This window comes from Bos mutus, chromosome 16 (genome assembly GCF_027580195.1).
Source record: "Bos mutus isolate GX-2022 chromosome 16, NWIPB_WYAK_1.1, whole genome shotgun sequence".
In the NCBI taxonomy this organism is placed as follows: Eukaryota; Metazoa; Chordata; class Mammalia; order Artiodactyla; family Bovidae; genus Bos; species Bos mutus.
This window is the reverse complement of record NC_091632.1, coordinates 65,038,929-65,054,492: the sequence shown is the minus strand read 5'-3', so window position 1 is coordinate 65,054,492 and position 15,564 is coordinate 65,038,929. Positions and strand designations below refer to the sequence as shown.

Sequence of the window (15,564 nt, the reverse complement as noted above, 5' to 3'; positions counted from 1 at the left end):
TAAGAGGCTGGTGAGCTAGGCTTCAATAAATTAGTGCCTTATTCGAACAGAAGACAGCAACAGTTAATTCCTCTCAGCATTAAATTCTCAGGACTTTGTCTGGATTCCCTTCATGCACATGGAGAAAATTACTTTTAAGAATCAGATAACTCTGGACCAAAATCTCCTGACCAGTACTGGTCTTTCTACAAATAAATATTAATAGCTTAATAATTGTGGTAGGAGGAAGGGGGGAATGGAGAAAAGAAGCTTAAAACAATCTTTTTAGTTTGCAGTTGAGTTTTAAGATTTAATGCAGTGTCTGTCAATCTAAAATTCATTCAAAATTATTCTGCACAGACCACATTAAAGACAAAGACTGGCTCAAATATGAATCAGGTATAAAAGAAACATAAAAAGGCTGTAATCTAAAGCATTTTAAATATTAAATATGAAGGGATATTATATCTAAAATATGAACAGGTAAGTTTTAAAGTCTAAAATCCTGTACTTGAACCTATGATACAAATGTTCTCTACATCATGAGCTTCTGTGTTTCATATATCTAATAAGTGTGATGATCATTTATTTCATAAATACTCTGTAACAGAGATGGTACTGGGCCCATTATGGGAACATAATCGCATTTAATCCTGATAACACTTCTGCAAAGTAATCATTGTCTCTCTTTAACAGAAAGAGGAAATAAGATTCAAATTGTAATTACAAGCAAAAAGAAGAACCCGGGTGGGGATTTACCAATATCTGACTTCAAAGTCTGTAAACTTTATATTAGGCAGTACCACTCTGCTCTTTTACAAAACCAGCTAGAGTCAATGCTCACTCCTATAGGTCCTACATAGGCAACTGTGCGTATTTACTAAAATTTATTTGTAACCCCTAAGTCAACGCTTACACAGTGCTTTCATGGTCATTCAGAGGCATGAGTAAAGCAGTGAAAAAAATGTGAATCATTTGAGGCACAAGTGCATTCCCCACTGAGGTCAAGTAAGGCAACAATCTGCTTTCTTGTTTCAGCTCTAACACTGTCAACAAGTGTCGTCTCTGTGGTTTACTTAGGGGCACATTTTCCACCTTTTTGTGCTTTTTTTGGTGATTCCCTATCTTAAGTGGTCTCCAGCCATACTGTGGCAGTGCTGTCTACTGTTCCTAAGCACAAGAAGGCGGGCATGTGCCTTATGGAGAAAATACACGTATTAGATAAGCTATGCTCAGGCGTGACTTATAAGGCTGTTGGTCATGAGTTCAATGTTAACAGATCAATAATATATATCAAGTAAGGTGTTTTAAAACCCAAACGTACACATAAGGTTATGTATCGATTGCATGATGTCATGACCTAAGTGCACAGGAACCTACCCTGCGGTTTACCTGAGGAGCAGTGCTTCAGCATTCACTAATTCAGTGAAGTGTACAGAACACTACTATGGTGAATAATAAAATCTGATTGGAAGTTTTTCTCCAAAAATGTTTACATTAATATTTCAGTAGAGATTCTCCTTCTGTCATTTCTCTCAGAGAACATTATATTTGTGTAGTCATCACCCATCTGTTTAAGAAACCCCTTGCTGCCATTCCATTTAATGGGTTTGCAGCTACATGTGTCTAGCTTTGCTCGGGAAACTCATTTCTCTGTAAGGCAATCTGGCTTTCCAAGTGACAGTCTAAGCAATCAAATTTCATTTCTTACTACTGGATGTTACAGCTACCGTTTAAAGATGACTGTTTTGTAAGGTTATGATTTTTAACACTAGATTGTTACACGTAATGTGGACAGTACAAGCAACAACAACGAAAGAAAACTTAGCACAGGAATTTAAAAATATCAGCACAAACTGGAACTCTTACCTTTCTTGCCCAAGTCAGATATTTTATTGAAAAAAAAAAAAAAAAGATTACAGTACTTAAAAATCCAAACAAGGACAATTCAGAATTGAAAGAAAGAAAACTGGAAGGAGCTCATTGTCTTCAATAAAATTTTGAATACAAAAAACATGGACCAGAAAAACAGTTTATGGCCTAATGCACTAGTTTCATGATAAACACACATATATAGTATATCTCCATCAAGTGAAACTTAATCACCTTTTTACAATTGAGAGACGAAAGGCAGCTTTTACTATGGTTAAGCCATGTATCATCAATACCATGAAGCTAGCCTATCAGTTGTAATAGCTTCTATAAAATACCACAGTGAGATTGCAATAAGCCTAGAAAATGGGCTACAAATCCCAGCTATGCTCAAGCAAGCAGTGAACCAAATATAAAAATAGGTAAAACTGAACCAAGAACTAGAGAGCATTCATCTAGATTCATGATTGGTAAGGCAAAGTTCATAGGCCAAGGTTTTAAAGTGACTTATTCAGGTCTAAAAGACAGTCATTATACAAAATAAAATAAAAGCATTTGTGTAATTCAGGGAAAAAAAAAAATCACGAAGTTTCACTCCAAAGGACATAGCACAAAAACGGTTACTTACAATGACCAAATACCACATTATTGTACCTTTAAAATATCGCTTTAAATATGCAAAGGTAAAGAGACTCAAAGTCGCACTTTATCACTTTTAATCTCTCCGGTTTAGACAAGTAATCTAAAAGATGTCACATATTCCTGCTTGATACATTTGCTGGAATCTTTCAGGCTATAACAACTTTAGGGAAAGAAAATGTCAACTTCAAGTTTCTTTTCCAATGATCATATTTAAATTAGCCATTAAATGCTGAATTAACAATGAATCTATACAATAATATAAAAATACATGTATTGAATCACAATTTTCATCAATTATTGGAAATTAATAAAAATAGTAATCATTTCAATAGAACCATTTTGAAGAACTCAAATGGTCTGAATGTAGTATAGTATCTATATCACCAATAGAAATGTTACATTTTCCCTTCTGCTTGGTAAAAATGAGCGCAAGCAAGTATCTTTGACACTCACAGTGACACACACATTTTCCATTCTAAGGATGTGTAAGCAGGTCTCACTTTTAAACATGACAATATGATTCAGTCATACAGTATTTGTTGCAATACCAGCTTTCACATGATTTCAATATGGTCTAAGCCAAAATGATCATTTTAACTGGTTTCAGGTATCAGACAGAGGAGATAGTTTAAAAGGTAAGAGTAAATGATTCCACTAGCACAGACTAGGTATCACCGTGACTAGTTTAAAACTAAAGATGACTTTTTCCAAGTACAATAAAAACTATTCTATAAAATACAATGAGTTTTCAATACAGAGCAGATTATCCAAGTAGAATGCAAACTTGAACAAAATACAAACTCTAGTAGATTATCAACCTTACCTATGACTCATCTTAGCCCTTATTAAAATACCCTGAGTAAAATTCAAATATTTTAAATAATGTTGGCTATGTACGATTTCTCTAAAAATGAACCATAAACGTCAATGCATCATGTTTTTAAATTACAACAGTCAGATATGTAAAAATGAGTTCTTATCCAGTCACAATATAAACATTAAGGAATACTGATGTGAAATCTGGAAGTTTTTAATTCTCTAGCTTTTGTGAGCAATTTGGCAAAGCAAGTGATACATATATGGTTTCAATGTAAAAAAAAAGTCATAAAAGAGAAAAATATATAAAATTTACAGTAGTTTCTACCCACCCTGGGCCAACCTAGATCCCTAAGAGCCTCGCCCATCAGGTTCACTTCTGACTAAAGCAAGAATACCAGTCCTCCAGCAAAAACAGCCCCATGCTTTCATCAAAGAGGCTCTCACTTCAGTGATACTCCTCCAGGGGAAGAGGACAGGAGCCAGGTTCCCTCGAAAGTCACTCCCCAGATGTTCAAAACGTAACTAATTTATTAGCATTAGAAGATTTGGTTTATAGGGGAATCTCACTGGTCCAGTTTGTAGCCTACAAAAAAATGGATTATTTTTAAGTATAACATTAGAATACGAATAAAGGATGAGGATGTGGCTTTTTATTCCACAGAAATGGATACATTTCCAAACATGACAAATAAACAAGAAAGCATGCCTACCATTGAAGGTGGGGTCCCTCCCGATTTTTTAATATTCTTGGAAGGCATTCCATGAAGGCGACTCAGTCTGGCTTGGAAACCTGGAAAATCAAAGTTCTCAGTTGAAGGAGAGTCTATGATCATTGGAGCAGAGAATAAGATCCTATCAATTCAGAAATCAGAGTCAGTTGGAGGAAGAAATATATTGAACAGTAGAGAGGAAAAGGTGAAATTCACACTTAAAAGATCCAAAGCAATGCTTAGTAGGGTTCTAAGGCAGCCGGCACATGACAATCAATTACTTAACTGTCAGAGTATTATCCAGGGCTTCTCCTTCCTCTCAATTTATCTATCATTTCAACATTTTTACCACGGGCCTAGCAAGAAAGCAAGTTAACCTTCTTAATAAAAGCAAAGAAGTATGGGAGCTGAATTACTGGTCACCATGTTTCTTCACAGCATCTTGTGTCTAGTCTTTCACTTCTGCTTAGCATCTCCTCTGTCATGACTATTCCTAACTGACTACAGATCCCCTCTTCTCCACCAGTCAGGCAGTGCTACTGACCTCTTCTTCCCGGATGTGACATAAGGGGGAAAGAACCCGTTAGGATACTTTCAAAGACGGGATCAGGTAAATTTTTGTCTAGGTCAGTAGGATCTTCCTTTTCCCACCATGGAATGACTCCAGTGATGCCACAAGCTCCCCCTGATTCCTTTTCGTAGAACCAGTCGCTCTGCTCATCATCACCTGTGCAAATACAAGAAATCCCCCAAGGATTCAGTTTTATCATCCCAAGAAACAGAGTTGTCAGATTTAGATTTAAAAAATAAAAGACAGTAACTAAACCAGAATTTCAGATAAATGACTCATTTTTACTATAAATATATAGTGGTTGCATAAATTTTTAATATATGTCCAAATATAAAATGTGCTCAGTCACTCAGTCGTGTCCGACTCTTTGTACCCCGTGGACTGTAGCCTGCCAAGCTCCTCTGTCCATAGGATTCTCCAGGCAAGAATACTGGAGTGGGTTACCTGGCCTTCTTCCAAGGGGATCTTACTGACCCAGGAATCAGACTCTTGTGTCTCGACTGGCAGGCAGATTGGCAGATTCTTTACCACTGAGCCACAGGAAAAAAGCCCAAATACAAAATGGGGCATATTTATACTGAAAAGTAATTACTCATCTAAAATTCAAATTTAACTGAGGATCCTGTATTTCATCTGGATATAATCTATAAAGAAGACTTTTTATTCTGTATGACAATTTCACTTAAACATTTCTTTAACATTATAAGAATTTCCATCAACAAGAACATAAAACGTTATGTTTCAGAACCAGTTTAAAAATGTGAAGACAATAATACACTGGTTAATTCTTTGGCAAAAACTGTAGGGAAATCCATTTAAGTTACTACTCTTTCCATATTAAGGAAAAACAAGCCTTAATCTCCTGCCAGGAATTAAAAAGTATAAAATTGTAGAACCTGTTCTTTGCAGCTGATAATGGTATATAATTAGCTTAATTTCATGATTTGTATGGAGTGCAAAAGGGGAAACAATCATGAACAGATGTGACTAAATGAAATTAATCTGATTAAGTTCATTAAGAAATAGTTGTGAAAAAGTTGATTTTAAATGAAAAGTGACAACACCACAGAGTTCACAGAGAAACTACACTGAACTACTACAAGCAAAGTACTTTTAAAACAGAACACTATTCATAGGAAGTCTGACTTTGGGGAACATCCTTGAGTGCAATCATGGAGTAATGATCAATTTAAAATTCAGCATGAAAAATATGCCCTCTGTGTCAATCGACAGTATTTTGTGATTTTTTTTTTAAGAAATAATAAAAAGATGTATAAACAGTCAAAAAAAGAAAAAAAGAGAAAGCAGATGGTTTTAAAAATAAGAGACAAATAGCATTTTGAATAAGATCTGAGATTCATTAGTCTTCTTCATGATTCTTAGAAAAGCTACTAATTCTAGATCCTAAGAGGGTCATCATAACTGCTGTAAACTTTTTCCCTTTACAGAACATTTCTGATTTCCAAAATCTCTTACTACAAATGTTTTAAAACATAAAAATGCCCTTAAACTTTAATTGAAAGTGATTTTATGGGAAATGCTGTATTTCAAATTATGAAGGAATGAAAAATATAAAAAACTTGGGAAATCAAAGTCACCTGTTTATTTCAATTGAGGATTCCATAGAAAATATTTTTTAAAAAGTAAGCACAATCCAAAGCACATATACATTGGTACTTTCATTGAGAGTTATACTAAAAGTTCACAGATCAGGTAAAAACATAATAAATGAAGGGGAATCACTTAAAACCATCTACCCTAGATCTTAATTCCAATTAGACAACATTATCATAGAAAAATGGGGTTATCTTAGTTTTGATGTGATGCACTTTATTCTTAATAAAGAAATCAAATAGCTAAAGATTAAGAACTTGGATTCTAAAGTCAGAGAGACCAGACAGAATTCCACAGTTTTGTGACAATGGGGAAATTACTTCAAATGTAGTAGGCTGAGTTTCATTGTCTAAAAGCAAAGAAATGGGGAGGGGACCTTGTAGGGTTGTTTTCAGAATAAAATAAGAACTTCAATGTAAAAACAAAACAAAACACTCTTAGTAATGTGAAACATAGGAGGCTCACAATAAATTCTAGCAGATTATTCGAAGCCATTCAATGCTTCTCAAAGACTGAGAGGCTTGTCAGAGTCCTTTTTTTAAAAGTTTTCCCATTTCATTTCATTACCAAAACCAGTGTTTATAATATAACTTCGAGTAGACATAGGTATTTTAACAAAAATTCATGTATATTAAGGTAGTGATGCTTACTCTCAGCCCTAAGGTTCTAACATGTTTCTGCGAAGTCTATGGTCTTGAAAACAGTTATGTATCTACTTACCGGGGACAAATGGCTTTTAAGTAAGCAGAAAGGAGTAATAATTTAATTTACTTAATCTGTATTGCCAAGAGGAGGAAAAGACTAAGAAAGAAAACTATGGGGCATCTATTATTTTATTCTTTGTTTCATAACATCATTAAACTATTTAGACTTAAAAAAAATAAATTTTGTGTTTTTCTTCCCCCCTTAGGTGTTACTGCTTTCCTCTAAAGATCTCCAGAAAGGAAGAAAACGCTTGTATTTGTATGTATCCTGTTCCCTTTTTAAGGATTTCGTAATTTCTAACCAAAGCAGGGAGTTTCAAAATAATGCCATGTTGAAGTATGAAAAGCTTCAGGAAATTTCAAAGATGGGAGAGATGTAAGTTGCAAGACTACTGTTTAACAGTGTACAATACTAAATTCATGAAAATGGTCTAATTACTTACAAACTGGATAGGATGAATGTCACAGCTGAATAAAAATGAAAAATGACTTGCAAATCCACTTTTATTAATGCTTAAACATAATCAAATACATATGGAATCAGGTGGAGAATGAGAACCAGGGTCTTGTGAACTTGCTAAGAGACAAAATTGAAAAGACTGAGGTATATAAAGCTTTCTCAAGGAAGATAATCCTTCCTTAACATTATTAGCTCCCCAGACTAGCTTTTGGAGATAATCAATTACTTTAGGTTATGAAGACATAGCATGGAAAGGAAGTAAATCCCAGTCCACTAAGTAGTGTGTGGATTGCACGAAGGTAAATAGATTGAAGTCATCAACTCACGAAATAATTAGTAATAAGCACAACTTTAAAATGAAGGCGTTTTTCCCAAAGCAAGAAAAAAATAGTATCTCAGTACCTTGTCTTCCTTCATCATTGGTAAACAAACCAGCATCAGTGCTGCTGAGACTGCTGGAATCACTAAAATAAGGGAAAAGAAAAAAACAGATCAAAAGAACAATTGATCTCTCAGTCATCAAATTTTAAAGAGACATGGCAGCTCAGAGATGGAACTTAAGCTTGACAAAGATCTGCAAGAAAATAAGATGATTTTTTTTAATCAAACTGCAAACATCCCAGTTCCATTAACTACAGAGCATATTATTTTTGGCACATAAAACCACAGGAATCTAATGGGACTCTGACAGCAAGCCAGATGTGACTGCTACGAGGTGCTGACACAATTGATGCATTTTATTATCTGCTTTCATCAAATGCTTACTGCTCCTTTCTTATTCCACGCAATTCAGCTTTGAGCCCTGAACAACACTGCTCAATAAAATGGGGAAGTCTCAGTCAAAAGCAAGCTCAGCCTTTCTTCAGCACGTGAAATAAATACAAGGGCCTGGGATGGAATTATTTTTCATAACCACATTTGCAGATATTCCTGAAAGACATTACCTAGGAATTCCCAACAACTCTATTACTTGGCAAGGAGGAAAGAAGTTTACAATGGTAACAATCCATTAAATCAAAGCTAAGGTCTTTGTGAAGAGAAAATGAATACTGACAATTATTAAGGAGGAAGGATTAAAAAAATAACAGGTTCTCATTACTTCAACAGAGTTGGAGCGTATGATAGAGTCAAACTTAACATATAAATGAAAACAATAGGAAACATTCCACTGACATGAATTAAACAGTCACTGTTAGTTTTACTAGAAGCAATGCTTATATGAGAATCTGCTGCTGCTGCTGCTAAGTCACTTCAGTCGTGTCCAACTCTTCATGACCCCATGGACTGCAGCCCACTAGGCTCCTCCATCCATGGGATTTTCCAAGCAAGAGTACTGGGGTGGGTTGCCATTGCCTTCTCCAATATGAGAATCTAGTTAGTTTAAAAAAATCACAAGGACAAGGTCAGATGATAAGGGGTCTGGTCTTTAAAGAATATTGAGTGATGTTCTTAAAAAAATTCTCATGTACTCTCTTTTTACTGTAATTCTTAATTCTAACTGATCAGGAATTCACCCCAAGTGCTTTTTAAATTATGTTTTTTCATCAACAGGAAGAACTCTGTAATCTTAGTTAAAAAAATCATATTAATCTGTTTTAAAATATTTCAATTGAGAGTTCAGGATTAAAATTACAAATGAAATTCTAAATTCTGAATATAAAATATTTCAGTTTTTGTTTAAAAAAATATGAACAAAAAGGTTAAGAATTTAGGTGGCATATTCTTCTAAGGACCTCTGATTTAGTACCTTTTTAACTTTCTTCAAATTAAGTGAATGTATGCAACTATATTGCACATGTGTTAATGAAGCAAATACTTTCTAAAAGCATCCCATCCATACTTATTTTCTTGTTTACAATCAGGTATGCTCTTCTATACATAGTGATATTAGAGTAATAAAAACACTTCAGAAACATTATCTTTCTGCTGTTTAGTTGTTCAAGCTACTATAGATTTTTTTTTCCTCTGTGACTGAGTAGTGCTTTCTTGTCTTCCCCCATCAACACAAACACTTATAAAGGACCTTCTTGTACATGCTGCTGCTGCTGCTAAGTCACTTCAGTCGTGTCCGACTCTGTGTGACCCCAGAGACGGCAGCCCACCAGGCTCCCCTGTCCCTGGGATTCTCCAGGCAAGAACACTGGAGTGGGTTGCCATTGCCTTCTCCAATGCATGAAAGTGAAAAGTGAAAGTGAAGTCACTCAGTCGTGTCCGACTCCTAGCAACCCCATGGACTGCAGCCTACCAGGCTCCTCCGTCCATGGGATTTTCCAGGCAAGAGTACTGGAGTGGGGTGCCATTGCCTTCTCCTTATTGTACATACCTTGGGTTAAATTCTTTTTCTGAAACCCTTGAGGCAAAATTATTCAAAATTCATACTTTTTACACTTTTAGAAAGGTTCATTCTAAAATGCCTAACAGATCTGGGATAGCACTTTGTAATCAAATATACTAACATATTTTTCAATTAAATGAAGGAATATCCACATTAAATACAGGTCAGGTTAGGTCTGGCCACAAATTCATTAGTTTTTCACAGCTTTCAGAATTTAGATTTACAGATAAAGGAGTGTGTGAACCTATATGCCTTTCTTTTTGTACAATGGTTTTCCAATCTCTCTGAATTCAGATTTAGCCCCTCTAATCTATTCTACAGATAGCGAGACACATCTTTTCAAAACATAACTGGTTGACTAATATTATAATATCCTGGACAGGATCCCGGAGCAGAAAAAGGGCAGCAAATAAAAACCAAAGAAATTCTAATAAAGTACTGACTTTCGATAATGTGTCAACATTGGCTCATTAGTTCTGACAAATGCTTTAATATCAAAGTAAATGGATGATACTAACAACAGGAGAAACTGGGCGTGGGATGTGAGGGAACAGGGTATACAGACTACACTTTCTGTACTATCTTTGCAACCTTTCCATAAATCCAGACCTAGTCTAAAGAAAGTTTATAAAACACACAGGTACATACATGTACGTGTATGTACATGTCTATGTAAAACACAATATTCTACTAAAATTCTTAAATTACAGCCTCACATTTACTGGATTAAATGTAGATTTCAAGGCTTTTCATGGATAGGCCCCCACCTAAATTCTTTCCATTCCATCTCTGATCCTTATGTTCTTTCTCCAAGCAGTATCCCTGTCTCTTTCTCCTCTGCCTGGAGCTCTTCTTAAACATATAAGAAAATCGGAATTCCCTAAGACCAGCAAATTAGTCCTTAACGATCCTTGTCCTGCTTTGAGATGTTTTTCCCCGTGTTCTCAACAACATGCTTTCTTATTTACATCTCATCTAACTGATATTTAGTAGTGCTCACATCATGTGGCTATTAGTGTGCTTAACAAATCAGAAAAAGAACCCGTGTAGAAGGCATTTTTCACTTTCAACAGCTGATAGTCATTATGGCTCATTTCCCAAAGCTACCTCTTCCCACTTTTTTTTAGTATGACTTTTATAGCACAGTATTTAGAGAACAGACTTATGAATGCTTATTGATTTAATACATGTACACCAACTCTAAAATCCTGTCCCAGTCTGCTCATTGCCTGTATTTTCTCTTCTTGATAACCTGGGCATCATCTGAGAGTTCTCTTTCTCATTTATCTTCCCCAAAGTACAGTCAGCCAACCTTCACTGATTCCAATTCTTAAAATTGCTCCCACGGTTTTATTCCTCTACTATCATCACCATGGTTTTCCCTGGTAGCTCAGATGGTAAAGAATCTGACCGCAATGTGGGAGACCTGGGTTCGATTCCTGGGTTGGGAAGGTCCCATGGAGAAGGGCATGGCAACCCACTCCAGTATTCTTGCCTGGAGAATCCCATGGACAGAGGAGCCTGGTGGGCTAATTCCATGGGTTCGCAGAGTCAGACACGACTGAGTGACTGAGCACATCACCATCAAGGATGGTCTGAAGGTCAGCCAAAACCAAACAAGACACTGTGGCCAAGATTAGGGATCCTGATCAAATGTAAATCTAATTATGCTAAAAATTCCTCACTGATTTTTCATTACTTATATAACGAAATTCACACTACCAGAGCTCACAGGCCTCCAAAGCACACTTATTGCTGTAGCCTCTGTTCCCACTTCAAATTGCAGTAATAAGGAACTACATATACTTGCTCACATACATTACACTTGCCTCACAGCCCACGCCTCTGGATGAGCTATTCTGTCTACCTGGGATGATCTGCCTTAAATCCTCCAATATCTGAACAAGGCTTCCAATCACCAGTACCTTCTGCTTAGCACGTTTCTTTATCACCATATGCTTGTGTGGCTATCCCAGATTATGAGGCTGGAGAGAATCAGGTTTGTCTTGGGATGAGTGAACATTACACAGTAGTTATTCAAATGTGTGTTAAGTCATTTGTGACCCCAAGGGCTGTAGCCTACCAGGTCCTCTGTTTATGAGATTTCCCAGGCAAGAATACTAGAGTAGGTTGCCCATTTCCTTCTCCAGGGGATCTTTCTGACCGATATCAAACCCAAGTTTCTGGCACTGCAGGCAGATTCTTTACCATCTGAGCCACCAGGGAAGCCCTAAATCACACACAGAGAAAAGCTTTCCATTCTTATCTATAAATCTTCCCACAGAAGGAATATATACCTAATTCTTAAGTGACCATAAGAAATAGTTGTATGAGTAAGTCTAAAATACAAGGAAAAAAAAAAAAAATTTATTCAGGAGTGAAAACATCCTTTTTTGAAACTCGTAGAGTGATGACTGCTGGGTAGCCTGATTACAACCTAATACTCACTCTTTACAATGAAAATAAATAAAAGAGTTTCATCTCAGTTCTCGTCCAGGGCATACTGTCAATAAAAGGCACACATCGATAAAAGGAGGGGCTTCCACAATCAATCTAGAAAGCAGGTAACCTGGGAATAATCCAGAATTGAGGATTTACCTCAAATGCCACACATCCTCTTTCCCAGCAACTGAGCAAGATAATTACTTTCAAGTCAAGCTGGATGGTCCTCAGCCACAATGGTCCGATACTAGCATACAAATAATTCTCATTCCAGTAGAAAATGACAACTTTTTTGGAAGAAATGCAGGTAAGAAAAGTTTTCACAATCTTCCTAAAACATTTTAAGTAATTTTTAGTTTTTTAGAAAAATTACATAAATAGCAAACCACCTTTAATAAAAGGTACATGCTACAAACTTTTAGTAGGTCCTACTCGTATCTGTAACCACATTTACAAGAGAGAAAAAAATTACATATATATAGAGAGAGATCCATAGCTCACACTCCACATGATTAAAATGATGCCAATCTTACCAACTAAAAATCAAATATTCTTTCCAGACCATTTTTAAAGGATATTTTTTCTTGATCATAGTTTTGCATTTGATTTTAAGGATACACTTAAAAGGATGAACAGGGTCACTGTTTTCTCATTCCTATAGGTAACATTAGTTCTGTGTAAAAGAAAAGTGATCACTTACCTTTTGAAGGTGTCAGAACAGTCCTTAACAACTCTTCATTGTGATAGACCTGCTTTCTAGAATGGACTGATTAGACTAATTGCCAGAAGATCGCTCCTTCTCCCATTTGTGTAAAAACAAGGTCAGGAGTTTCTGGACTATATATTGGGTTTTACAGTTCATAAGTGATCAGAATTCCTAGCAATCTACAGACTTCTTAAAATATCTAGTCACACACTGTGAAGTGGTATCAAGGCTTGGTTCTCAGAAATTAGAACACACCAATGGATCATGACACTGAAAAGCACCGACGGCTAAAGCTCTATAATTACACAAAAACATAATTATAAATGCAATGCTAAGAGTTATAAATGCGTTGTTATTCAAAAGCGTTCTTTCCCATTGAAAATCCACTTCCTTGTCTCTTTGTAGCTGAAAATTAAGTCATTAGGACACAATCAAAAGACTCTGTATAAATCAAACAAGCAATTTTGCTTTGTGTGAAACATCATAAATTATAAGTAAACAACTGTGGTTAAACAGTAGTATCACTACTGTTATTATAACTTATAATCACTTTCAAATAGCATCAATTAAAATCTAAAACACAATCAACCACAAACACTGGAGACATATTTTTATATTTAGAGAATAGAAAAGTCACCTTTCACTCATGAGTTCATCTGAGACTTTTTGCTCTTCATATTCCATTTTGTCCTTATTGGTCTGGCTTATTTCCTCACTTTCTAAAACTACTCCTTCATCTTGGATTTTTGGTCCCTGTCTAACTATTTTCAATTTCCTTTTTTTGACTTTGTTCTTGGAAAACTCTTGATATTGGTAAGCTCTGTTGTCATTGTCCATGTCCTGATCTCTGCAGCCTTCCAGGGGCTGGGTCATCGTCCGCTTGTTGGGGTTCTCCGGCGGGAGGTCCACAGCCATGCGCTTGACCTTCCGCCTCCTGCGCAGAGTCCTGTTCCCAAGGCTGTCCATGGCAAAATCAGACTCATGCCAGAGGGGTCTTTTCCCTCGAACATTATTATTCAAGTTGGATGACGGCCTGCGCTTTGCCACTAACATTTGGTCGTCAGAGTCACTGTGATCCTTTTTATTATTATTGTGGTTCTCTCTATAATCCTTGCTTGGTTCTTCTAAACTAGAATCAGAGCCTTCACTTAAGCAGTGACCGGTCTCCCATGGGTGATGCACATTATACGACCTCCGTTTTCTCCCCCTCCGCTTCCTGGCCTGGCGTTTCAGAGGGCAAGAGATACTTCGAGAATGGTCTCCTGTTTCAGCAAATCCACCTCGAGCTTGCTCGGAGCTCTCCTCCAAGGCTGAGACAAGATCATGAACCAGTTCTTCCATGGTTCGACTGAAATGCCTGCGTTTTTTTTAAGGAGAGAAAAAAAAAAATTAAGTAGTCAGAGTTAACCACAATTCACACTAAATCTGACTAGAATTAATAGTTAATACAAAGAAATATTTAAAAGCTACTTAGTTTTTCTATTCAAGAAAATACAGTTCCAAATATTCTGACTCATTTTTAAGCTTTTTCTTGTATAAGTTATTTTATTAAACATAGGAATTACTTCAAGATAGAGTAAGCATAATACCCACAATGAAAGAGCTCAGTAATATATTTTTATTGTCCAATTATGGAAAAGTTATTTCCCCTTAAATCTCCATACTTTAGTCTACAGCTGTCCTTTTCCTAGAGCCAGTTTTTCTAGAGCAGATGTAGGAGTAGAGAGAACTTTCTCGATCCCCTGCTGCCCCACCACACACACATACACACACACACACCAATTTCTAAGGAAACATACAATCCTCTACTCACCACATGCTCTACTCAGGCACTGCCATGATATGCAAGGCAGACAGACAGGCAGGCAGGCAGGTACATTCAAGATTTGTAATACATGTGAAAAAAAAATTTAACCAAACATAGGACATATATTTGCAGTGAAGTGAAAGTTGCTGAGTCATGTCTGGCATTTTGCGACCCCACGGACTATACAGTCCATGGAATTCTCCAGACTAGAATACTGGAGTGGATAGCTGTTGCTTTCTCCAGGAGATATTCCCAACCCAGGGATTGAACCCAGGTCTCCCGCATTACAGGCAGATTCTTTACCAGCTGAGCTACTAGGGAAGCCCTGGGCTAATCTCACAAGCCAGTGAAGCAGAAACTATGTTCATGTTTAACCTGGAGCCTCACTGGTCTCTTATGGCCCATGATTTGTTTACAATCAATCTGAAGCAGTTGCTTAGGGCTTAAAAAAACAGAGACCAAAACACTGAACTATGTGAGAAAATCATCCACTAGTCAGCAAGGATAAACATCAGTATTCTTTAGGAACCCTTGTAAATTACATCAATTCTTTCCAAACCCAACTCTCAAAGATTCTAAGTATGTTGGTAAGACACAGGACGCAGATATATGATTTTATCTTTGAAACACTAGAGGTAATTCAAATATGCACCTTTCTTATGAAGATCATTCACAATTATTTCTTAAACTGAGTTCTAGAAGCATCTAGGATCAAAATATTCTCCATTACAGACGTTTATAGACTTTCTGGAGTCCATAGCAGGGGTGGCTTATTTTCCACTTTCCGCTTTGGGACAAATATCAACAACCTCAGATATGTAGATGCTAGCACTCTAACGGCAGAAAGTGAAGAGGAACTAAAGAGTCTCTTGATGAAGGTGAAAGAAGAGAGTGAAAAACTTG

General features: G+C 36.4%; 1 protein-coding gene across 3 annotated transcripts in view; it reads right to left on the bottom strand.

The window, feature by feature from the left end:
- The window catches only part of GPATCH2 (G-patch domain containing 2), a 197,993-nt gene that overhangs the window by 170,786 nt on the left and 11,643 nt on the right, over positions 1-15,564 (bottom strand). For 2 of the 3 annotated variants that reach the window (XM_005910052.3, XM_070385510.1), the window contains exons 2-5: positions 13,492-14,211; positions 7,774-7,835; positions 4,567-4,749; positions 4,023-4,102 (exon numbers count right to left, since the gene is read on the bottom strand). In XM_005910052.3, the coding sequence (XP_005910114.1) occupies positions 4,023-4,102; positions 4,567-4,749; positions 7,774-7,835; positions 13,492-14,211 (1,045 nt within the window). Of the gene's footprint in view, positions 1-1,832; positions 3,896-4,022; positions 4,103-4,566; positions 4,750-7,773; positions 7,836-13,491; positions 14,212-15,564 lie in introns of those variants that run through there. The other variant, XM_014483066.2, reaches the window with a different exon arrangement.